This window comes from Microtus oregoni, unplaced genomic scaffold, assembly GCF_018167655.1.
Source record: "Microtus oregoni isolate MIOR12 unplaced genomic scaffold, Mior012 000011F_ref0000422, whole genome shotgun sequence".
Lineage (NCBI taxonomy): Eukaryota > Metazoa > Chordata > Mammalia > Rodentia > Cricetidae > Microtus > Microtus oregoni.
Genome location: NW_024543070.1, coordinates 17,306,914 through 17,329,668, shown reverse-complemented (window position 1 = coordinate 17,329,668; position 22,755 = coordinate 17,306,914). Strand labels below are relative to the sequence as shown.

Genomic DNA, 22,755 nt, shown 5'->3' with positions numbered 1-22,755 from the left:
AGAGGGACAGGGAATAAGGATGAGAACATTCTGAAGCAACACTGTACAGCGATAAGCTTTATAAGGAACGGAAAAGCACGTTTTTCCACATTGTGTTCAGTCCAGCAGAGCACAGGTTCTGGTGCCCTTGCTCAGTCCTCAGTGGAGACACTTCAGGCTTTGCTCAGCACATTCTCCACGGCTCTGGTTACCTCATCAGCACTCAGGTTGTTCAGAGACACATTCTTCTCTTGGCCAAAAGCTGAGGAAAGGTAATTTAATAAATATCCTGCACAATGGGCCACAGAATTAGAAAGTGTCTTTATTTTCAAGTTGTTAGACTAAGAAAGGAAAGAGACATGGCTTGCTGAACATAGTAGTTCATGCCTACATAGCAAGGCGGACTGTGGCTATATGGTACAACCCTGCCTTTTAAAGAGGTTTTGCTGTGCTTAGCATTAATCCAGTGACTCTATTTGGAATCCCAGGTCCTACTAGAATTTACCTGGGGAGAAAGGGCTGAGTGATGCTTTAGGTCCCTGTAGGCATTAACTACCGAGCAGGGGTCTGTCCTTGCCCAACTGTCCACTTTTTGGCTGGCCACAGACCACTTAGCTAATGTGTGGTGCTATGCACATGCAACACCACACGCTAACGTCCCTCTTGTCCGTCCTGTGTGCTTAGGAGGAACCGTTTTATTGGTGTATTAGAGTCTTCGGTTACGAGCTATCTGTAGTAGCACGTGACTCTCTCCACCCCCAGACAGTCCTTTGACAGGGTTGAAATGATAAAAATCTCACCATTTAGTGTATTAGCTACCTACTATCTGGTAGTCAATGTGTCAAGGTAACAGACTGTGATGAATTGGACTAGTGCCATGTAATAAATAGGTAATGTTATTACTGGTCAGGGGATGCCTTATTTTAGTACTGACAATCAAACCCAGGGCCTCCCACTGAAAGGCAGTCACTAGCCTTCTTTGTACCTTTACAATTCTGAGACAAGCTCTCACTAAATTTCCCAGTCAGGGCTTGAGTTTGTGATCCTCCTGCCTCTGCCTGGGAGGATCTGTACCTGGGATTTTAAGGCTGGTTCAGGAATGCCTTTTTTGAGACAGTAATATAAATGGTTAGATGCAAGTAGCAACCGGGATGATGGGAGCCATGTACACTATAAGGAGGGGGCATAAAATGTAAAAATGTTCTGGTTTAGCTGCATAAGAGTCTATGTTTAGGTTAAATTTTCTAATAACTATGAAAGAAAAGTACCCATTCACAATATTAATGAAGACTTATAGCCGGGCGGTGGTGGCGCATGCCTTTAATCCCAGCACTCAGGAGGCAGAGGCAGTCGGATCTCTGTGAGTTCGAGGCCAGCCTGGTCTAGAAAGAGCTAGTGCCAGGACAGGAACCAAAAGCTACGGAGAAACCCTGTCTCGAAAAATCAAAAAAAAAAAAAAACAACTTATATACAAGAAAAGTACACAGCACAAGCCTTAGGCATGAAGTGCTCAATGTTACTGAGATTTTCAGTCCCTAAATTTGCACCGACTAAGGCGTAATTCGTGGCATAATTTGGAAGGACATACATTGTCATGAAGAGCATTTTTGTTTTTTAACCTTAAGTTCATTGTGAATTGCAAAAACTACTGGTTCTTACCCTAGACCCAGCCAGGCTCCATATATTCACTGCCAGGAATACAGGAATAAAAAGCCAGATGGTACTGGCGCACGCCTTTAATCCCAGCACTTGGGAGGCAGAGGCAGGTGGATCTCTTTGAGCTGGAGGCCAGACTGGTCTACAAAGCGAGTTGTAGGTCAGGCTCCAAAGCTACAGAGAAACCTTGTCTCGAAAAAACAAAAATCCCATCACACAACTAGGTGAATTTCATCACCAGGAGAAGTTCGAGTTTATGTCCCTCAGTCCTCTTGTCTAACCCAAATTCTGCGACCCGGGTCCCTGCTTCTAGCGACCAGTACTCACCGTAGCGGGCCCAGAGCTTGGGTTGCACCTCCGAACATTCGCGGATTAGAATGGGCAGGCTGGGGTGCGCCTTCTTCAGCTCCACGTACCGTTGCTGGATGAAATCCCTGCAGGGCCGGAGAGACCTCTGCTAGTGCTAAGGGCACGGACTGCCCCCCTCCCCCCCAAAGGTCAAGGTCGTAACTCCCGCTTCCGAATCCCGCTCGCCCCCCGACGCCACGCCTCACCTCACACCCTGGCTGCCCGGCGAACGCTGGCATAAGTGGATGCGAATCTCACGGAGCCCGAGCTTGCTCCCGACCGCTCGGCCCGCAGCGGCGGCTGCCATCTTTGCTAGCAAAGGAGCGCCCAATCACGACTTTCCAGCCGCCTCCATCGGACCAATAGCGGGCCCTCTAATCTCCGCCATCGATTGGATGCCAGAGGGAGGGGCGGGATAAATCTTAGCCAATGACGTGAGGGCTTCGTAGAGGCTGTGAGGCGTGACGCTGAGGAAGCCGGAAGCCGGGAACGCAGAACGCCGTGGCCAGTGTTCGCGGTGCACTGTGGGAAGAAGCTTGTAGCTGTTGTTTTGTTGAGGCGATTTCACGACCGCCGACTTTGAGAGACCGCGGCCAAAATGCCGGAGCGAGATAGTAAGTCTGCTGCTCTTCTGTGCCCGCCGGACTCTGGGTTTATGCCACGTGTCGTGTACGTCGGAGCCTCGCCAACCGCTGGTCTCCAGAAGAGGCCCGGCCGAGCTGCCCCCGAGGTTCGCTCCTTAGTGGAGGAGCAGCGTTTTGAATCCGGGAGGCAGCCCCACCTCCCTGCTCCCGCCTTAGTCAACCGTGGCCGTGCCTCGGTTCGGGGACTTGGTTAGATTATTTGACACGGCAGGGGAGGGGCTCGCTTCGCTGTCAGGCAAACCACAAAGTCCCGAAGAGTTGGGATTACCGGATGCTGGGTTCTTTCATGTAGTTTAAGAACGATCTCTTAAATAAATTTTGTTGTTGTTGTCGACTCTCCACTTCGTTTAGGAAAGCCCGTCTTTATAACTTTTTCTTTTTTCCCAAGTGATACGGAATCTCGAACCCCAGGGGGGTTTCGAACTCTTGATCCTTATGTGTCCACCGCTCAAGTGCTGGGGTGAAGGGCGCGGGCCACCACCGACAGCCCTTCTGCTTGTTTCTCTTTGAGATAGTCTTTTTGAGTTTCTTTTGAGCTAGCTAGTGTAGCCCAAACTGGCCGGGGACTCTTGGCAGTCTTGCCACCTCAGTCTCCCTTGTGCTGGGTGTACAGGTGTCGGTCACCACCCCAGCTTTTGGTGACAGAGCTTCTCCTAGTCCTCCAGTTCCGCACTTACTGCGTAACCGCTGCTCCTCTTATCTTCTCTTTTGTTCATTTTTATAATCGCCAGTTTCTGCGCGGAAGCTCACCCATTAAACGAGTGATTAATGTAATGTCAATATTTCTTTCTTTTTTTTTTAAAGGTGAACCCTTCTCTAATCCATTGGCCCCAGATGGCCACGATGTGGATGATCCTCATTCCTTCCACCAGTGAGTACTTTGTCCTTGAACCAGGGACTGAGTTGAGCTATTCAGAAAGAATTCTGAATATTTTGTTGGCAAGAATAGTCAAAAAGTTCATAGCAGGTGAATTATTGGGAGGAAACCGATAATCTATACATCGTTCTGAAACTATTTTCTCACAGAAAGCTTTATCATAACTTCATTTACCTTACCGAGATAATGTAGTTATGCTTAATTTTGTAAGTTACAGAGAATGATTGCTTGTAGTAAAGTTGTAATTATGAACCAAAAAAAGACAAGTAAAAAGTCTGGACCATTTAGCCCTTTAGCTCTGTGAACCTTGCGAATCAGGAACATTACAGAACATTACATTAGAAGAGAATTTATGACTTGGGAGAGTCTAGTTTTTTCTCCTGATAATGGTTGCACTAAGATTACAGACACCTGGATGTTTTTGTTTGTTTGGTTTTTTTGTTTTTCAAGACAGGTTTTCTCTGTAGCCTTTTGGAGCCTATCCTAGAACTTTCTCTGTAGACCAGGCTGGCCTCGAACTCACAGAGATCCGGCTGAACTCACAGAGAGCCTCCTGAGTGCTGGGATTCAAGGCGTGGCGCCACTAGCGCCCAGTGTTACAGCACTTGTACTCCTGTGCCCAGCTGTTCATGGGTTCTGGAAACCTGAACTTAGGTTGTTAGACTTACACAGCAAGCACTTTACTCACCCAGCTCTCCCCCCAGCCCTCTTTTTTTTTTGGATATAGATTCACACTTTATCCTAGACTGACATGGAACTCATGGCATTCCTCCTCCCTCAAGTCTCCCTAAGTGTTGAGATTGCAGGCATGAACTACTGTATCTTACTTCTTTTTTAAATTTTTATTTATTTATTTGAGACAGACTTTCTCCTGTCTCACTCTTTCAAGTGCTGGGATTATAGGGCATGTTCTCCCATGCTGTAACCCAAGAATTCCTTTTTTTTTTGTAATGCTGAGGATTGAATCTGGGGCCTTATACATGAGCTAGGCCGTTGCCCTTTAGGTATAGCCCAGGTTTGCTTCAGATTAGTAGTCCTTTTGCTTGTTTCTAGCATTCGTCAGCATGTGCCACCATGACCAGCATGTCCCAGTTTTGACTAGGCCTCGTCCTTTGTTGTATTCCCAGTTTAGTAAAGAATTAAGTCCCCATTCCAGCATTTCTGCAACTGTATGAGAGTATCCATGTTCTCAAATTTCACTCACATTTGATTTGATAAAACTTCTAAGCTGGATGGTAGTGACACACACCCTTAATCCCAGCACTAGGGAAGCAGAGGAAAGTGGATCAGAATTTGAGACCAGCCTGGTCTACAGAGGGAGTTCTAGGACAGCCAGGGCTACACAGAGAAACTTTGTCTCAAAATACTGTAAATAAATAAATAAAAATAAAAAAAAATCAAACTTCTAGTAGTTAACACTAATGTGTTGGAAGAGGAGTATCTGCTTTCATTTGCATTTCTCTTGTTTTTGTAACGTTAACTGTGTATTTGCAGGTCTCTTTTCTGTTTCCTTTTGGGTACTAATTTTAAAAATCTTTGCAATTTCTTTAAAGATCGAAACTTACCAATGAAGACTTCAGGAAACTTCTCATGACCCCAAGGGCTGCACCTACTTCTGCACCGCCTTCTAAGTCACGCCATCATGAGTAAGTCTTCTTCATTCCTGTCTGTCCTTTTCTATGGAACTAGAATTTGGTAGGTTCTTGAAAGCTAATCCTCTGTTAAAGTCTCTGCTTTTGATTTTTTTTCTCATAAAGACCAAAGTTTTAGTGATGACTTGGGTGCTGTGATTCTTACAGTTCCCTCTTGAATAGTTGTCATAGAGTTACTGCTGGTACAGATGAACAGATTTCTGGGGCTGTTGATACCTTACAGACTCATGCTCTGCAACAGGTTTTTTTAGGTGATGTCTAATGTCAGTGTCAATTTGATATGATGCTTTTTAAAATTTGAGAGATATAGATATTAATAATGTGACTGCCTGATGAACACTGGTTTTTATGTTGTGTTGTTTTCCTTTTTCTCTTTTACTTAAGAATGGTCTGACTATGTAGCCATGACTAACCTAGAACTCACTGTGTAGACAAGGTTGGCCTTGAACTCATGGAGATCTGCTTTCCTCTGTCTCCTGAGTGCTGAGCTCAGAGGTGTGTGCCATCACTATGACTTCTCTCTCTCTCTCTCTCTCCCTCTCTCTCTCTCTCTCTTTTTGAGACATTGTCTAGACTTGAATGGAATTTACCGTGTAGTTCAGGCTGGCCTTAGACTATGAGCCTGCTGTTTCAGCCTCTGATATGTCCTCCAGGTCCTGTGCGGGTTTTCAGGGCTGGGGCATTATTTTACTATGAGTGAGCTTCTTTGTGTCTTCTAGGATGCCAAGAGAGTACAATGAGGATGAAGACCCAGCTGCACGAAGGAGGAAAAAGAAAAGGTAAAGGGATGGTAGAAGATGGTTGCTTTGTCAGGTGGATACTCTTTGTGGGGAAAGGAAGAGAGGAGTTGTATAGTAACAGAGTTTCCCGATGGGAAAGTGTAGCTCTGAAAGGGCGGGTGGTAGCAGTTACAGACCTGAGGTGGAAGAAACTGAATTTCTGATGTTCAGGAGGTGATGGACAGTTTTAAAAGACAAACATAGTCTTTCCCATAGAGAGCTACTTGAAGTTACAGGAAAACAGGAGCAGTTGTGCTGACCTTGAGACGCAAGCTGGTAAGCCTTACATATTCCTTTCTCTGGTCACAGTTACTACGCCAAGCTACGCCAACAAGAAATTGAGAGAGAGAGAGAACTTGCAGAGAAATACCGGGACCGTGCCAAGGAACGGAGAGATGGCGTGAACAAAGATTATGAGGAAACTGAACTGATTAGTACCACGGCCAACTATCGGGCTGTGGGCCCCACTGCTGAGGCGTGAGTACTGTGGTGATCTAAGGCCTGTTTTCATCTATCAGGGACATATTCACACTGTAAATGTTTCTTACAGTTCACCCTCCTCCAGAGCATGCTCCAGACATCTCAGAAGGGATTTGTCACTCATAAAGGACTGTTTCAATAAGGCTCTTCTATTCTTGCTTCCAGGGACAAATCAGCTGCAGAAAAGAGGAGACAGTTGATTCAGGAGTCCAAATTCTTGGGTGGTGATATGGAGCATACCCATTTGGTGAAAGGCTTGGACTTTGCTTTGCTTCAGAAGGTGAGTTCTAGTTGAAGAGGTGAAGAGAGCTACTAGGCTCATGTTTGGACCTCTGTGAGGGGAATGACACATGATTGTCCAGACCATCTAGTTTGGCACTAGAATTAAGGTGGCCTGTCTGTAGAACTAGTGGCTGCTCATCTTGTTTGTCTGAATTTCTTGGGGATGTCTTTTTTGATGACCCTGGTGTGATTAAGGCCCAGCTTCCTCACTTCCCTCTTGGTATACTCCTATCCTCCTATCTTCATTAGGTACGTGCTGAGATTGCCAGCAAGGAGAAGGAGGAAGAGGAACTCATGGAAAAGCCCCAAAAGGAAACCAAGTGAGTCAATAGCAGTGAGGGCTTGAAGTTTAGAGGGTGACACCCAAGGTGGAGCACCTTTTAGCATCCCCACCAACATATTTTTCTTCTGTTTTCAGGAAAGATGAGGATCCTGAAAACAAAATTGAATTTAAAACACGACTTGGTGAGTAGTTTCTGTAGTAATGAGTGCATTCAGGTGGACTGTAAGGAATATGACATCACTAGGATAAACTTCCTTCTTTTAGCCCCTAAACCAGCTTTTTCTTCACAAATTATTCTTAGAGAACTCAGACATGGATTATTTTCCATGTCATTAATGTCTCCTCTTAGACCAGAAACCTTTTCAGGTTTTTTTGTTTTTTGTTTTATTTTTTTGAGACAGGGTTTCTCTGTGTAACTTTAGAGCCTATCCTGGAACTCACTCTGTAGACCAGGCTGGCCTTGAACTCACAGAGATCTTCCTGCCTCTGTCTTCCGAGTGTTGGGGTTAAAGGCATGCACCACCGTTGCCTGGCCCTTTTTAGGTATTTAATATGTGTGCATCAAAGGAGGTAGGATAGGTTGGAGGTGATGCTGTAATCTTATAGACCTAGAACTCACATGACTGAGGCAGGAGATAGTTAAAGGTAATATTGGGTACATAGCAAGACTTTGCTTTAGAAAGCCCAAACTAGCTAATTGTATGGTGGTGCATACCTATAATTCCAGCATTTGGGAAGATAATCAAGAGTTGGGTCAGCCTTGGCAGCATGAGACTCCCATTTCAAATAAATATTAAGTAAAAGAATAAGTAAATAAGGCAAATTAATTTTTTAAAAGCTGATCATAAAATAGTAAAAATATAAAGAATGTAGTATGGAGGACTAGAGAGATAATTTAGTGTTTTTTTTTTTTTTCTTTTTGCAAGTACAGGCAGGAGGACCTGAATTGATACTCAGAACACATGTATAAAAGTTGGGTGTTGTGGCATACTCTTGTAATCTCAGTACTGAGGACCTGGATACAGGTGGAATTTTTTATTTTATTTTATTTTATTTTGAGGCAAGGTTTCTTTGTGTAGCCCTGGATGGCCTGGAACTAGCTGTGTAGACCAGACTGGCCTCAAACTCACAGAAATCTGCCTGCCTCTTCCTCCTGAGTGCTTAAAAGTGTGTGCCACCACTGCCTGGCAACTTTAGTATTCTTAATCAATATAAAGTACTGATCCCCATCTCACAGCATAGGGTTGCTTGAAGATTTAATGTAGCAGAGCACAGATAGCACTTGGCCTGGTGCCCAGCACAGACAGGTAATTAATAAATGACTACTGTAATAGTAGAAGTTTCTCATTGGCTGTTTGTTAATCTTTCCTTTTGTGTAGGCCGCAATGTGTATCGCATGCTGTTCAAGAGTAAATCATATGAGCGCAATGAGCTGTTCTTACCAGGCCGTATGGCCTATGTGGTAGACCTGGATGATGAGTATGCAGACACGGATATCCCCACCACTCTTATCCGCAGCAAGGCTGATTGTCCCACCATGGAGGTGAGGAGCTAAGTTCTAAGAACCTGTTATAATCTTCAGATCTGCCTTGCCTTTGTCCTGTTCCTCACCTATGGTATCCTCATGTTCTGTTCAGTTTTTTTGTTTTTGCTTTCGTTTTTTTTTTTTTTAAATCTCAGTTTCAGTTGAATCCATTCTTTTCCACCAGCAATATTCTAGTCTAAACCACAATTTATTTGTTTGTTTGTTTTTCGCGACAGGGTTTCTTTGTGTAGCTTCAGAGCCTGTCCTAGAACTCGCTCTATAGACCAGGCTGGCCTCAAACTCACAGAGGTCTGCCTGACTCTGCCTCCCGAGTGCTGGGATTAAAGGATTGTGCCACCACCACCCAGCTAGTGTGTTGTTTTTATTGAGTTACAATTCGCATACCATATAATCTACCCTTTTAGTTTCTATTTCAAATAATTTTATCATATTCGCCAAATTGTATAGCCACTACCATAGTTTTAGAACATTCTCCCAAAGAAACCTTGTACTCTTAACACCCATTGCCTGAATCTCTCCACTCTAGCTTCCATTAATGGATTTTATGCATGACTAAGATGATGTTTTATAAATGCAAATATTTATTTCACTACTATGGAGTTTTCTGTGGTTTCTTGTTCTTAGGGCTCAGTGTAGAAAGTCTGTGAGCCCCTGCAACAGTTGGACTTTGTAGCCTTTTTCAGCATGCCTCCCTATTTGTTCTCCAGCTCTTCTGGGTTCCTTGAGTGTTTTTGTCCTACCATTTCATCTGTGTGGAGCGTCCCTTCAATACACCTTCTTACCTGTCATCTTCCTAGCTAACAACTGTGTATAACTTGTTCTTGAGTTAAGTGAATGGATAATAGCTGGTGAGGTTCCTGTTAAGAGCGATATTCTTCTTCTTCTTTGGGTTTTTCCAGGCCCAGACAACACTGACTACGAATGACATTGTTATCAGCAAGCTCACCCAGATTTTGTCATACCTGAGGCAGGGTACCCGAAACAAGAAGCTTAAGAAAAAGGATAAAGGTACCTCATGGGAAGGGAAGGGAACCTTACTCTTGGAGGGCATTTGATGACCTTGTAGACATTGGATAGCTTCTAGACAACAAAGGAGAATGATGAAATGGAACGCTGGGGCAAGATGAGTGTGTCCAAATTCTGCTTGATCCACTCAGAGCCCACTGCTTGGGTTTGAAGTGGCAAGGAGAGTGGGAATTTTTGTCCATTATAAACAGCAGATGGTTAAAAGGCCCTGAGGCTGCTGGAGAGGCTCAGCAGAAAAGAGCATCCAGGCTTGATTCCCAACACTGTTAGGGTTGCTCACTACCATCTGGAACTCCAGTTCCCCAGGACCCAGCACCCTCTTCTGGCCTGAGTGTTCTCAGCATGTTTGTGGTGCACAGACATTCATATGGGCCAAACACTTATAATATAAAAATTGTTATTTATTTATTTATTTATTTATTTATTTATTTTTTTTTTTTTTTTGGTTTTTCGAGACAGGGTTTCTCTGTGGTTTTGGAGCCTGTCCTGGAACTAGCTCTTGTAGACCAGGCTGGCCTCGAACTCACAGAGATCCGCCTGCCTCTGCCTCCCGAGTGCTGGGATTAAAGGCGTGCGCCACCACCGCCCGGCTTATTTATTTATTTTTTAAGACAGGGTCTCTCTCTGTAGTCCTGACAACACTAGAACTCCATATGTAGACTAAACTGGCCTTGAACTCAGAGATTGCCTGTCTCTGCCTCCTGAGTTCTGGGATTAAAGTCGTGTGCCACCATGCCTCTCTTTTTTATAATATATATAATTATATATATATGTATATAATTAAAAAGTCACTGAGACAAGCTCTTTATATTGCAGGAAAGCTGGAAGAAAAGAAACCTCCTGAGGCAGACATGAAGTATGTATCACAGCCCTGTGCATCTGTGAGCAAAAGATTTGTGTTTCTTGTCTTTGGCCCTTTTGGAGAAATGGCAGCATGAGTATGTACAATTTTAGCAATTAGTGATACCTGTTTTATTCCAGCATTTTTGAAGACATTGGGGATTATGTTCCCTCCACAACCAAGACACCTCGGGACAAGGAGCGGGAGAGATACCGGGAACGGGAACGTGATCGGGAACGGGACAGAGACCGTGAGCGGGAACGAGACCGGGAGCGGGAGCGAGACCGGGAGCGAGACCGGGAGCGGGAGCGAGAAGAAGAAAAGAAAAGGCACAGCTACTTTGAGAAGCCAAAAGTGGATGATGAGGTGAGATGTGGGACCTTGATTCCAGACTGTGAAAACTGCTCCTAGAAATGCCTTTCTAGCCAGGCACAGGACACTTTTCCTTCTCAGCAGCTGTGTGGCTTCACAGCAGTAACTGGGCCAACTAACCTAGGGTGGGAACCGTCTAGGAAATGGAACAGAAGTGGGTTAGGGAATCGATTCAGACTTGAGGGAGAGATGAATAGAAAATCCTCATAATGATACTAACTTGAGTTTTTGTTTTCTTTGCAGCCCATGGATGTTGACAAAGGTGGGTTGTGTCAATGGCATCTTACACTGCACTAGCAGGCCTACTCTCCGTGCAGAACCCTGCTGCTCTAGCATTTGGGCTGCCTCCTAGTTTTGTGCTCTCTTAAGAACCATGTCTTAATTTATGGACGAGGCAGGGCACATTTGCTCTCACATCTAATTCTTTCAGTTCTGAGGCTTTGAGGTGAGGCTGAGGTTGAGTATACAGTATTCTGGAGATCCTACTGTTAACCAGAGTAGTGCATTAGTTGGAATTTGGTTAAAATTTTGATAGATAAAAGGGTTCCTTTGCCTTAAAAATATGTTTTAATTTGCAAGATGTGGTTGTATTCATCTATAATCCCAGCATTCTGGAGGCTGAGGTAAGATTGGGAGTTAGAGGCTAGCCTAAACTCCGTAATTCTAGGTCATCCTAGCCTACATAGTGAGACTGCCTCAAGTACAAACAAAAACTTTAAAAAATAGATCAAAAACAACCCCCCCCCCAAAAAAAAAACTACCACTTTTATTTATTTGGTGAGTGCATGCATGTGTGTGTCTATTTGGACTTGGATGTGCCAGTCAATTTCTAGGAGTTGGTTCTCTCCTTCCACCCTTTGGTTCCTAGAATTGAACCCAGGTTGTTGGGGTTGGCAGCAAGGGTTCTTACCTGCTAACTATCTTGTGAGCCCTGTAAGAACATTTTTAAAGCTGGAATCAGGTTAGTGGGAGGAGGTTGTAAAGGCATTAGTTTGAGTCTGAGCAGAGTTGTCTTTTCTTCCAGGACCTGGGTCTGCCAAAGAGTTGATCAAGTCCATCAATGAAAAATTTGCTGGGTCTGCTGGTTGGGAAGGCACTGAATCATATCCTTTATTTACATTTTTTCCTGGTTTTTAATTGTTTTTCCTTATTAATACTGAGACAGCGTCTCTGTCTTTTGAGTGCCAAGATTATAGCATGCACTCTATGCCTGGCTGTTCCTGGGTTATATTTTCTTTTCATCCAGCTCCAGTTGTTTCTCTGTTCCCGTTTACCTGTCTGCTCTCTTTCTTTCATGCTGTGTGGGCTGGGATGAAATCATGCTTTGTATCAACTAGAGAACCAATTCAAGTTCACAGCTGGTTTCTGAAATGTTCATGTTAAAGCCTCTAGCCTCTGGTCCCTCTCGACCAAATTTTTCTGCATTTGATGGAATTTTCTTTAACATGGCATATGTTGAAGAAGCCAGAAGACAAGAAGCAGCTGGGTGATTTCTTTGGCATGTCCAATAGTTATGCAGAATGTTATCCAGCCACGTAAGTGGGTTCTAAGTAAGGGAAGTTGGGGTGGTTATGAGATTTAAATTTGACCTCTTGGGAACTAAGGGCACTTTCTACTTGGGTGAATTCTCTGTTTAGTTCTGAGAAGGGTATCAGGTGGGTTTCTGAATGAAATACAGTAATATGGATCTAAAGCATCTGTTAACTTCTGTTTCTCTTTAGGATGGATGACATGGCTGTAGATAGTGATGAAGAGGTAGATTATAGCAAAATGGACCAGGTATGAGGTTAAAAGAGTATTTAAGGTTGTTGGCAGCCTTTGATCAGTAATTTTTAATTTTTGTTTTATATTTACTTAGTGTGTTCATAGCATGAGTGTGGAGGTCAGAGGACAACTTGCAGGAGTCAGTGCTCTCCTGAAGTGATTAGTTAAGAACATGTTGTTGTTGTTGTTTGTTTTGAGGATCTTGTAGCCCAGGCTGGATGTGTAGCTGAGGATGCCTTTAAACTCCCCCTCTTGTCCCCACTTTTCTAGTCCTGAGATTATAAGTAATGGGTGTGTACTGCCATGCCCAGATAAAAGAAATTTTTACTTATTTTTCACTGCTGGAGAACCCTTGCATGCTAGCCAAGTACTGTATCACTGAGTGCATCCCAGACTCAGAAGCTTCTTGTTTTCTGTTGTCCTAGGGACCAAACTTAGGACTTCACATATGCTGGGCAAGTGCTCTACTGCTGAGCCACATACCCAAGAACATGGTTTAGTCTTGGAGCCTTGTTTAATTTTATCTTTGCCATTTGCTAGTTTTGTGACCTTGCCATGTTCTTTCCTTGTTTACAACTGCCTTTGTTTCTATACCATAAAAAGAGAAATAAAACTCTCACTTTAGAATTTTTGTAAGAATTAAGGTATATATTTAATGTTCAGAGTAATATATATAATCTAAGTCTATAGGAATGTTATTTATTAGGGTAAGATTTATACTCGTGGATCATTATTGTGGATTGTGGGCATCTGGTTTATTCAGAAAAAATTACATTTCCACTAATAGCTTTTCCTCCCTACCTGCTCTACCACAGGGTAACAAGAAGGGTCCCTTAGGCCGCTGGGACTTTGATACTCAGGAGGAATATAGCGAGTATATGAACAACAAGGAGGCTTTGCCCAAGTGAGTAAATATGGGCAGAGAAGTAGGGTGTAGCGTTTTGGTGGACTAGCCCAAAATGGGTTAGAGGAAGCAGTAGCTGGCTGCAGTGTTTCCTGATAGGTACTTTAAGAACGTCTCCCTACTGCTGTGAGACTTCTAATGCCTTCTTCTGACAATGACCCTTTTCAGGGCTGCATTCCAGTATGGCATCAAGATGTCTGAAGGACGGAAGACGAGACGCTTCAAAGAAACTAATGATAAGGCAGAGCTTGATCGCCAGTGGAAGAAAATAAGTGCGGTTAGTGGACTCTTTCCTAGGTGGGGGGTTTCAGTAGAGAAGAGACACTGACAGATCCAGGAGCAGACAGGTGGGTTAGCCATAGAAGTTGAGTGAGGTCATCTTTGGGCTTTAGGTGGGTGTAAATCATTAGAGGATGATTATAACCTACTACTGTTCTTGTACAGATCATTGAGAAGAGGAAGAAGATGGAGGCTGATGGGTGAGCAGCATTACTCTTTCTCTTTGGGCCTGGTGGGAATTTTTCAGTGTCTGATCCTTTGCTGATCTGCTTCTGCTTTGATTTCAGGGTTGAAGTGAAAAGACCAAAGTACTAATCTCTAGTTCCAACCGTCACCACATGGCTGTGCTTTCAGCTGTTTGTTTCTACAATTCCTAGAAAGGTTGCAAACTGTTTTTGTTTGCGAATGTTTATAAACGTATATTGTATAACTTTGTTTATAGATCTGCCTCCCAAGTGCTAAGATTAATGGCATGCAGCACCATGCCCAACATGTTCAATTAAAATTAGTTAAACCCGCTGTCTTCTGTGTTGGGCATTCTTTCTGGAGGGTTCCTTGAAGAAGGTAGTTTCAGTAGTTGTGCCTATTAGCATATCAGAGCTGTCACTGGTCGCCAGGTTCTCCCAATGTATGTTGCTAGGTCAGTTTCCAAGAGGGAAGGGAAGAGTCATTGATGGCAAGAGAGATGTCAAGTTAAATGGCCAGACTTAGTTCTATCTGGGGTACTAGTCTGAGACTGGAGATTCTCTGGGGACTAAGATCATCCTGCTAGACTGGTTTCAAGGCTGCATAGGATTGAGCTTAGTGAAGCTGTATTAATAAAAATCACTTGTGGAAACAAAAGCCTTTTATGAGTTTAAACCCTTAGTGGGGAGCATTATTGTTGAGTTCCACTCAAGGCCTGGCTGGCTAAACGACTGATGGGGGCTGGGATGGGGAACTCCTTGAGGTAAAACTGGTATATCCTGTCCAAAAGGTGTTGGTGCCCTTCACCCTGAGAAGTTTGTCAAGGCCCGGAGTGAGCGAACGGTCTCCTTTCCGCTCTTTGGTCTGGTGTCCATTAGGGTCTCCACTTTTCCTGGCTGAGTATAGCATCTGTGGGTTCACCAATTCCTAGGGAAGCTGGATGTCACTAAGCTTAGCCATTGACTTCGACCATTTTCATCTTGATAGGAAAGGACATCTTCGTTTTGGTGGCATTGCACATCGAACTCAGCTGTGCATGCTAGACAAGCACTCTACCACTGTGTTAAACCCACAGCTGCAGAAGAGGGCTCTTTGAGGCATCCAGCTTTGCCAATAGTGCTTAAGCAGAAAATGGACTGTCTTCATCAGTACCTAGAATGGCTTTAGACAAATGGTGCCATGGTCCTACGGTTGTCGGTCACAGTTCTAATGAGGAAAACAGTCACAGAGACATGATTCATATGAATACCTAGAATCAATAAGCAAGATCTGAGGGTTGACTGCCAGCTTAATATTGTTTCTACAATACTCTAACCCTTTAATCCCTCTTCAGATAGATGATTCTTTCAAACCCACCTCATGCTCACTTTTTTTTTTTTGTTTTTCAAGACAGGGTTTCTTTGTATAGCCCTGACTGTCTTGGAACTTGCTCTGGAGATCAGGCTGACCTCCAACTAGGAGATCTACCTGTTTTCTGCCTCCCCAAGTGCTGAGACTAAAGGTGTGCACCACCACTCCCTGGCAATAATTTGTTTTATCAACATTGATTGGTGTTTTGCTTGCATGTGTGTCTGTGTGAGATCCCCTGGAACTGGAGTTATGGACAGTTGTAGACTGCCATGTGGGTGATGGGATTGAACCCAGACCCTTTGGAAAAGCAGACAGTGTTCTTACCTGCTGAGCCATCTCTCCAGTCCCTCATGTTCACATTATTTTCCTTTCTCAGTATACAGATCAGGCTGGCCTGATAGTCTCACGAGATCCACCTGCCTTTGTCTCCCTGCCCCGAAGAAGTGTGCTACCATCCAGTACATGCCTTAGAAGGCCTACCGCACTGCCATGGAAAGCAACCTCGTTATTGGAACCTTTGTTAACAGGGATGCTCAGAGCATCAGCTGTCATGCTTGTTTTCTGGGTAGCCCATCAAAGGTCAGGAGCCGAACTACTAGACTGGACTGTTCACTGTTTTTTTTGGAGGCCTGAAGATGTTGGCCTGGGCAGCTGTTTGAGCATGTGTGAAGGCTGCCTCCTGTTAATAATCCCTGTCTGTTATCTTAGGGTTGCATGGACTCTTTTTCCTTCTTGAGCAATGTGCCTGCCCCTAGCCTTGGTCTTAGGTTTCACAAAGTCAGGAATGATTGGGATCCCCCTCTATCTGTTAGGACAGGATTGGATGGAAGGATAGGGTAGAATTTAGGGTGTTCCCAAATATGTAAAGCGGCTTAGGAGGGAGGGCAGGTCTCAAAGGTCAGTCTAGCCAGCTAGCCCAAGCACAGGCCACCAGTGGGTCAGGTAAGGTAGGTCTGGGGTGGAGGAGCAGGAGATGGCACAGCTGGTTGAGGATCGGAGTTTAATCACTGGAACCTACGTAAAGGTGGGAGGAGAGAAACCGACTCCATAAGGTTCACGCAGCGCGCCGTGACAGGCATTCATTATACAGGAAAACACTGAGGCAGGGGAAATCCTCTGAAACGAAGACCGTATTTTCTGAAGTGTCTTTCTTCCTCAGCTCTTTTTTTCTTAGCCCTTTAAAAAAAAGAAACTTTTAATGAACTGCAACTCACTCAGCTTTATTTACAAATAAATAAATAAATAAATAAATAAAAGGGGGGTAGGGTAGCGACGGCTCCACTCCCACCGCCCACCGGAGGCAAAAGGTCCGTCCCCTTCTGACGTTCTTCCCTGTGCACTTCCGATCCCGCCTCTTTCCGGAAGGAGCGACCTAAGCCACGCCTCATTAGATGTGCTTGGCTCCTTGGCGCGCGCGTGGGTCCTATGGATCGCATGTGTGAGGAGAGTCCCTCAGAGAACTCTAGCAATGAAGAAGAAGACCTTGACTCCACGAAGGCAGCACCCCGGATCCGTGATACCCCAGAAGACATCGTGCTGGAAGCCCCAGCCAGTGGCCTGGCGTTCCATCCCACCCGCGATCTGCTGGCAGCAGGGGACGTAGACGGGGACGTGTTCGTGTGAGTGGGGTGTAGGGCGGAGGTGTGGTGGGCGCGTGGGCTCCAGGGTCTTAAAGCTCTTCTGGGATGGAGGTGAGGGTAGAGAGTGTGGCGGGAAAACATTTTACGAGACACTGACGGCCCGACTCGTTCAGTAACATTCAGCAAGTGTGCTTGTGGAGGCCTCACATTGATTCCAGTTTATCTTTCCACGTCCCTCTCCATCTTTTATTATTTTATTATTTTATTTTTAGGCAAGGTGTCTTGTTGAGCCTGGAGCTCGACGATCTTGGCTAGTCTTAACTAGCTAGCCAGCTTGCCTCAGGGGTCCCATCTCTGCTTCCTAAATGCTGGGAATAGAGTTGGCCACAATTCTATCCAACTTTTAAATAGGTTTTGGGGATCCCAAGGCTGGAGGCAAGCACTTTATCCATTGAACCATCTTCCCAGCCCTCCACCTCTATTTTAAGTTGTCAGTACGGTGACATTGGTAAAAATATATAGTAATTAACTGTGCCCTTCTCTAGCTTCTGTGGACTCTGATATGACCTTTGCAACTTCTGGGACTGGATTTATTTATTTATTTATTTATTTATTATGTATACAATATTCTGTGTGTATTCCTGAAGGCCAGAAGAGGGCGCCAGACCTCTTTACAGATGGTTGTGAGCCACCATGTGGTTGCTGGGAATCGAACTCAGGACCTCTGGAAGAGCAGGCAATGCTCTTAACCACTGAGCCATCTCTCCAGCCCTGGGACTGGATTTCTGTCAGTAGTTTTTCTTTTTTTATTTCTTTCTTTCTTTTTTTTTTTTTTTTTTTTTTCTTCGAGACAGGGCTTCTTTGTAGCTTTGGTTCCTGTCCTGGAACTAGCTCTTGTAGACCAGGCTGGCCTCGAACTCACAGATATCTGCCTGTCTCTGCCTCCCGAGTGCTGGGATTAAAGGCGTGCGCCACCACAGCCCTGCTCAGTTATTTTTCTTTGAGACAGATCTCACTATGACCCAGAATAGTCTCAAAGGATCCTGACTCCAATCTCAGATTATTTTTCCCCCAATGTTTTTAAGTCAGTTTCTCTAAGTATCTGTGACCGTCCTTGCTCTGTAGACCAGGGTGGCCTCAAACTCAGAGATCTGTCTGCCTCTGTTTCCGGAGTGCTTGGTAAAGGCGTGCGCCCCCCCCCCCCCCTCCCCGTCTAACAGCCCTGGCTGTCCTGGAACTCACTGTAGACCAGATTGGCTTCAACTCAGAGACAGCCACCTTCCTCTGCCTTCAGAGTGCTGGGATTAAAGGCATCTGCCACCACTGCCTGGCAAGAATTCTTAAGAAAATAGGCCTCCATCAACACACCCAGGTTGCCATTAGTTTAATCAAGTATTTCTGGGCCCCCACAGTGGTCCAGACCCAGTATTTCCCCAGGCTCGGACTTTTGAGGATGAGACAAAGAATTACAAATTCCAGGCTAAAAGGGTTGGTTGGTGGTAGCACACACCTTTAGTCCTAGCTCTTGGGAGGTAGAGGCAGGTGGATCTCTGAGTTCAAGACCAGCCTGGTCTGTGAGTACCAGGACAGCCAGGTACACAGAGAAACCCTGTCTTGAAAAACCAAAACCAACCAACCAGAATAACTAAAAGAAAAAATATACATAAAGAAAGAGAAATGATTAAACAGGCTGGGGGTGTGTGGCTCAGTTGCTGAGTTTTAGTGAGCACGTGTGAAGGCTTGAGTTCCATCTCCATTATTACAAAGAAAATTGCTAAGCAGAATGGTAAGCTGTTTTGTCTTGGAAGCACTGGACCTACATGGGAAGCTTGGATTTTTGTGCTCCATGCCTTTCAGGTGTGGTATGGGAGCATTCACTCTCTCTTCCTTTCTTCAGCTTCTCATACTCTTGTCAGGAGGGCGAAACCAAGGAACTCTGGTCCTCAGGACACCACCTCAAGTCCTGCAGAGCTGTGGGCTTCTCAGAGGATGGGCAGAGTGAGTACTGGGGAGGGCAGCCAGCCGTGTGGGAGAGGCTAGATGGCAATGAGCAATACTGTAAGCTGGGCCTTCTCCCCCAGAACTTGTCACTGTCTCTAAGGACAAAGCAATCCACGTATTAGATGTCGAACGAGGACAGTTGGAAAGACGAATTTCCAAGGCTCACAGGTAAGAAAAATCAATTATACGCATACCATGTGAGGGGTAGGGGTAAGGACGGAGAGGTCTCTATTAGAACAGCTTCATATTCTTTGTTTCTCCAGTGCCCCCATTAACAGTCTGCTGCTTGTGGATGAGAATGTTCTAGTCACTGGGGATGACACAGGTGGTATCCGGCTCTGGGACCAGCGGAAAGAGGGCCCTCTCATGGATATGCGGCAGCATGAGGAGTACATTGCTGACATGGCTCTAGACCCAGCCAAAAAGCTGCTGCTGACAGCCAGGTACAGCCTTAAACCTGACTCCCTGCTCTTTGCCTCCCACTAGACCACTTGGTACCCACTTTGTGTTATGAGCTTCCCATTCAATCTGTTTGTTCTCTACAGTGGGGATGGCTGCCTTGGTGTCTTCAACATCAAGAGACGCCGATTTGAGTTACTCTCAGAGCCTCAGTCAGGCGACCTAACCTCTGTCACCCTCATGAAAGTACAGCTGGGTATGATGGGATGGGGTATGTATGCCAGGGGGTTCACTGTGAAGTCGCTCCATAAACACGGTTTACCTTGTTAACCTGCAGTATGGGAAGAAGGTGGCCTGTGGATCTAGCGAAGGTACCATCTACCTCTTCAATTGGAATGGTTTTGGGGCCACAAGTGACCGCTTTGCCCTGAGGGCAGAGTCCATTGACTGCATGGTTCCAGTCACCGAGAACCTGCTGTGCACTGGCTCCACTGATGGGACCATCAGGTAAGGGAAGCCAGAGCAGCCCTGGGGCTTAGGAAGTAAGAGGCAAGCCAGCCAGGACCTAACACTGTTCTCTGCTCAGGGCTGTGAATATCTTGCCAAACCGAGTGGTAGGCACTGTGGGCCAGCACGTTGGGGAGCCTGTGGAGGAGCTAGCCCTGTCCCATTGTGGCCAATTTTTGGCCAGTAGTGGCCATGACCAGCGACTCAAATTTTGGAACATGACTCAGCTGCGGACTGTGGTTGTGGACGACTATCGGCGACGCAAGAAAAAGGGAGGACCGCTTCGTGCCTTGAGCAGTAAGGCCTGGAGCACTGATGACTTCTTTGCAGGGCTGAGAGAAGATGGGGAGGATGCCAAGGCTCCAGAGGAGGTGGCGAAGGACAGCGATGACAACAGTGACTGAGGGCACGAGGACAATGTCAGGACAGGGAGCCGTGTTTTCTGGGACAGCCCTGAAGAGATTTGTGTTTTGATGTAGACTGAACCTACAATCTTGAGTATAAGCTTAGCTCTGCCACTGAGTGACACCCCAAGTCCCCAAATAGGAGTTCCCAATACTCTGTTTTATGTACTCATGACCCCAAAGTGGGAAAGCATTTGCTCACCTTACCACTGTAAAACAAACTCTGTTACAGCAAGACAGCACAGACAGACATGTGTATACCAACCAGAGGTTTAATATAAATACAACCAATGTAGAAAAAAAGAAAACCAGGTAAGCCCAAATCAGTAACAAGTGGTGGAAGGGCCTTTGGCTCAAATAAAAACACAGATTCATAGTAAGCTCTTTTGTGTGGGTATGGTGAGTTACTTGTCAAACTGGGAATTGACCAAGGATACTAGGCCAGAGGTCAGATCAGACCCTGGGCTCAATAGGGAATGGCAAAGTTCTTCACAACTAAAGTAGCACTTAGGTGTGACAGGGTTTGCCCTAGCAAGGAAGCTGTAGCCAGGCCCTGTCACTTTGTGATTCAGTAGTGGCTGCCCAGGCCTGCTGGGCTGGGGACAGGCACAGGTTCTGCCTACCCATTTAGAATGCCTGCAGAGAAGAGGGGGAGGGGTCACTGCTTAACCATGGTACCTGCTTCAGCCCCAGGAGACCACAAGCTGGTCCTAGACTCACTCAGTGTTTCCAGCAACTGTGCAGAAACAGCATCCTTGGCCACCTCATGCCCATCCTGCCAATCAGAGGCCAGCACAACCCAAATGAGGCCACTGAAAGGCACTGGGTGTCCAGGGATCACAACCTGGTACCAAAAGCGATGCCAGCCAGCGGGCCCTGTGCCTAAACACTTGGTAAGGAACACTGGGCTGCCCAGCTTCATTCGCTGACACAGCAGCTGCAGGGCGGCCCGAGCCCCTTGGAACCCTAGCCTGTTCCTGCTCTGCGGGCTGCCATTGGGCCGGAGGAGTCGCAGTGAGGGACCTGCAAGCTGCTGGCGGAAGTGCTGCTTCAGGTCTGGCTTGAGCCACTCGACAGCCACCTGTTCTCCACAAAGGCGTGACTGCCCTGCAAGACAAAGGCAAGAGATAAGGGCAGATCTGAGTACCGGGACCAGAGACAGACACTCAGGCAGGAGTTGGCCTGTGAAGTGACTTGCCTCAGGCTGTGTTTAATGCCTTTACTTCCTGGTGGTGTGACAATGGCTTCCCCAAGTCTCACTGCAAGTGTTTGTGAAGGGGCTATAATACCACTATCTAGTTATCCCTGGGGCAACACAGGGCATTCAGGCTTCATTCACCTAACCACCATCATCACAAAAGCAGAAACAGCACTGCTTAATTTGCTGAAGGGCAAGAGCTACAAAGATAAGCAGGCCCATCTCAACTCTTTACAGCTCTGAGAAAACAGGGAAACATCAAGGACTAACACAGGATACAACAGCAGGTGGTGGTGGCGCAAACCTTTAATCCAAGAATTTGGGAAGCAGAGGCAGGTGGAGTATCTGTGAGTCTGATGCCAGCCTGGTCGAGTTCCAGGACAGCCAAAGGCTACACGGAGAAACCCTGTCTCAAAAAAAAAAAAAAAATACAACGTATGGGAGTAGACAAGTGGTAGCTTACATTTAGGTAAGTAGTGGCTGTAGTACTATTGCATGGTGGCAGTCTGTGAACTCCACACATGTCTAAGATTTGGGGATATGCTTTTAAGTAGCCAGCCGCCCTCCCGCAGCTTCCACCCCTACCTTCTACCAGGGCCTTTTTGGCCATGGCAGCGGCTCGGTGTGTGCTGAACTTGAGCAGTGCAATCTGAGAGGGCGCCGACCCAGGGCTGGGTAGCAGCAATGTCTCCTGCAGGCTGGGACCCAGAGGTTGGAGGGCGAGCAGTAGCGTGTGGCGGTTCAAGCTCGGTGGCAGCCCGTCTACTGTCAGCTCGCACTTCTCGGTGCTTCTGCACACCAGAAGCTGGCAAGAAGGGCGCAGCTGGTGGTTGTGCAGAGTGGCAATGGCGGCCTGGGCACCGCGCCGTGAGCTGTAGCGCGCATAGGCAAAGCCGCGGTTCAAGCCACTGAAGGTCATCATTAGGCGGAACTCGTAGAGACGCCCCACGCGCTGGAAGAGTGGGATCAGCTGGTGCTCATACACGTCCTGGGGTAGTCGTCCAATAAACACCTCGGACCCTGAAGGTGGAGGGCTGCCCACCCAGCCTAGAGGGAGAGATTATGGAGGGGTACTGTGGTTTACCGAGATGGTTTTATTTCTAAGCCCCAGGAAATAGCTGGGGAGGGTGAGAAGATCATCTAGAAATATTGACACCCTTCTGGCTCCTGGTCCTTAGCATAATGGGGCCACTGGGCTGCATAAACAACCAGGCTGGCACTGAGTGGGAGAGTGGCAAGGGAAGCCAGACAAAACCCGAATCTAACAGAGGGTTTGTCAGTCAGGTAGTTTCGGGTTTCTGACTTTGGAGCTTAGGGACAGGCCCTTCCCACAAGAGTGACCCGAGGCTGGTGTAGAGACACAGGGGGTGGGGCTACCATACCTGGGGGTGGCCCGCCATACTTTCTTTGCCCGTTGA

The 22,755-nt window shown here is 46.1% G+C and overlaps 4 protein-coding genes across 4 annotated transcripts; 2 read left to right on the top strand and 2 right to left on the bottom strand.

The window, feature by feature from the left end:
- Window positions 1-44: 44 nt before the first annotated feature.
- Window positions 45-2,349, bottom strand: LOC121453388 (NADH dehydrogenase [ubiquinone] 1 alpha subcomplex subunit 2). Its single transcript, XM_041660127.1, has 3 exons — window positions 2,190-2,349; window positions 1,963-2,069; window positions 45-241 (listed from the first exon to the last, which is right to left on the bottom strand). Exons 1-3 carry the CDS (start codon window positions 2,288-2,290, stop codon window positions 153-155), a joined length of 297 nt encoding a protein of 98 aa, XP_041516061.1. The 5' UTR covers window positions 2,291-2,349; the 3' UTR covers window positions 45-152.
- Window positions 2,350-2,468: 119 nt separating this feature from the next.
- LOC121453387 (protein Red) lies at window positions 2,469-14,231 on the top strand. Its single transcript, XM_041660126.1, has 20 exons — window positions 2,469-2,597; window positions 3,432-3,498; window positions 5,058-5,150; window positions 5,876-5,935; window positions 6,245-6,412; window positions 6,581-6,695; window positions 6,947-7,017; window positions 7,116-7,162; window positions 8,360-8,523; window positions 9,426-9,534; window positions 10,369-10,408; window positions 10,534-10,759; window positions 11,009-11,027; window positions 11,790-11,868; window positions 12,220-12,300; window positions 12,487-12,544; window positions 13,345-13,433; window positions 13,602-13,710; window positions 13,878-13,912; window positions 14,000-14,231. Exons 1-20 carry the CDS (start codon window positions 2,582-2,584, stop codon window positions 14,025-14,027), a joined length of 1,674 nt encoding a protein of 557 aa, XP_041516060.1. The 5' UTR covers window positions 2,469-2,581; the 3' UTR covers window positions 14,028-14,231.
- Window positions 14,232-16,619: 2,388 nt separating this feature from the next.
- Window positions 16,620-20,519, top strand: LOC121453254 (WD repeat-containing protein 55). The gene is made up of 7 exons (XM_041659847.1): window positions 16,620-16,867; window positions 18,726-18,826; window positions 18,910-18,997; window positions 19,093-19,272; window positions 19,375-19,474; window positions 19,566-19,735; window positions 19,815-20,519. The coding sequence occupies exons 1-7, from the start codon at window positions 16,674-16,676 to the stop codon at window positions 20,137-20,139; spliced, it is 1,158 nt and encodes a 385-aa protein (XP_041515781.1). The 5' UTR covers window positions 16,620-16,673; the 3' UTR covers window positions 20,140-20,519.
- A 107-nt stretch (window positions 20,520-20,626) lies between these two features.
- On the bottom strand, window positions 20,627-22,737 carry LOC121453566 (dead end protein homolog 1-like). Its single transcript, XM_041660432.1, has 3 exons — window positions 22,720-22,737; window positions 21,923-22,289; window positions 20,627-21,246 (listed from the first exon to the last, which is right to left on the bottom strand). The coding sequence occupies exons 1-3, from the start codon at window positions 22,735-22,737 to the stop codon at window positions 20,798-20,800; spliced, it is 834 nt and encodes a 277-aa protein (XP_041516366.1). The 3' UTR covers window positions 20,627-20,797.
- Between the last annotated feature and the right edge of the window lie 18 nt (window positions 22,738-22,755).

What these genes read in the sequence shown, in the direction of transcription:
- LOC121453388 (XM_041660127.1), bottom strand. Translation starts at nt 2,290, where the DNA reads ATGGCAGCCGCCGCTGCGGGCCGAGCGGTCGGGAGCAAGCTCGGGCTC. An exon ending in CCGGGCAGCCAGGGTGTGAG is followed by an intron (nt 2,070 to 2,189) that starts GTGAGGCGTGGC and finishes CCGGCCCTGCAG; the next exon opens with GGATTTCATCCAGCAACGGT. An exon ending in CAAGCTCTGGGCCCGCTACG is followed by an intron (nt 242 to 1,962) that starts GTGAGTACTGGT and finishes ACCTTTCCTCAG; the next exon opens with CTTTTGGCCAAGAGAAGAAT.
- LOC121453387 (XM_041660126.1), top strand. An exon ending in AAGCCCCAAAAGGAAACCAA is followed by an intron (nt 7,018 to 7,115) that starts GTGAGTCAATAG and finishes TTCTGTTTTCAG; the next exon opens with GAAAGATGAGGATCCTGAAA. An exon ending in AGTGGAAGAAAATAAGTGCG is followed by an intron (nt 13,711 to 13,877) that starts GTTAGTGGACTC and finishes GTTCTTGTACAG; the next exon opens with ATCATTGAGAAGAGGAAGAA.
- LOC121453254 (XM_041659847.1), top strand. Translation starts at nt 16,674, where the DNA reads ATGGATCGCATGTGTGAGGAGAGTCCCTCAGAGAACTCTAGCAATGAA. An exon ending in AAGCTGCTGCTGACAGCCAG is followed by an intron (nt 19,273 to 19,374) that starts GTACAGCCTTAA and finishes TGTTCTCTACAG; the next exon opens with TGGGGATGGCTGCCTTGGTG. An exon ending in CCTCTGTCACCCTCATGAAA is followed by an intron (nt 19,475 to 19,565) that starts GTACAGCTGGGT and finishes GTTAACCTGCAG; the next exon opens with TATGGGAAGAAGGTGGCCTG.
- LOC121453566 (XM_041660432.1), bottom strand. An exon ending in CAAAAAGGCCCTGGTAGAAG is followed by an intron (nt 21,247 to 21,922) that starts GTAGGGGTGGAA and finishes TTTGTCTTGCAG; the next exon opens with GGCAGTCACGCCTTTGTGGA.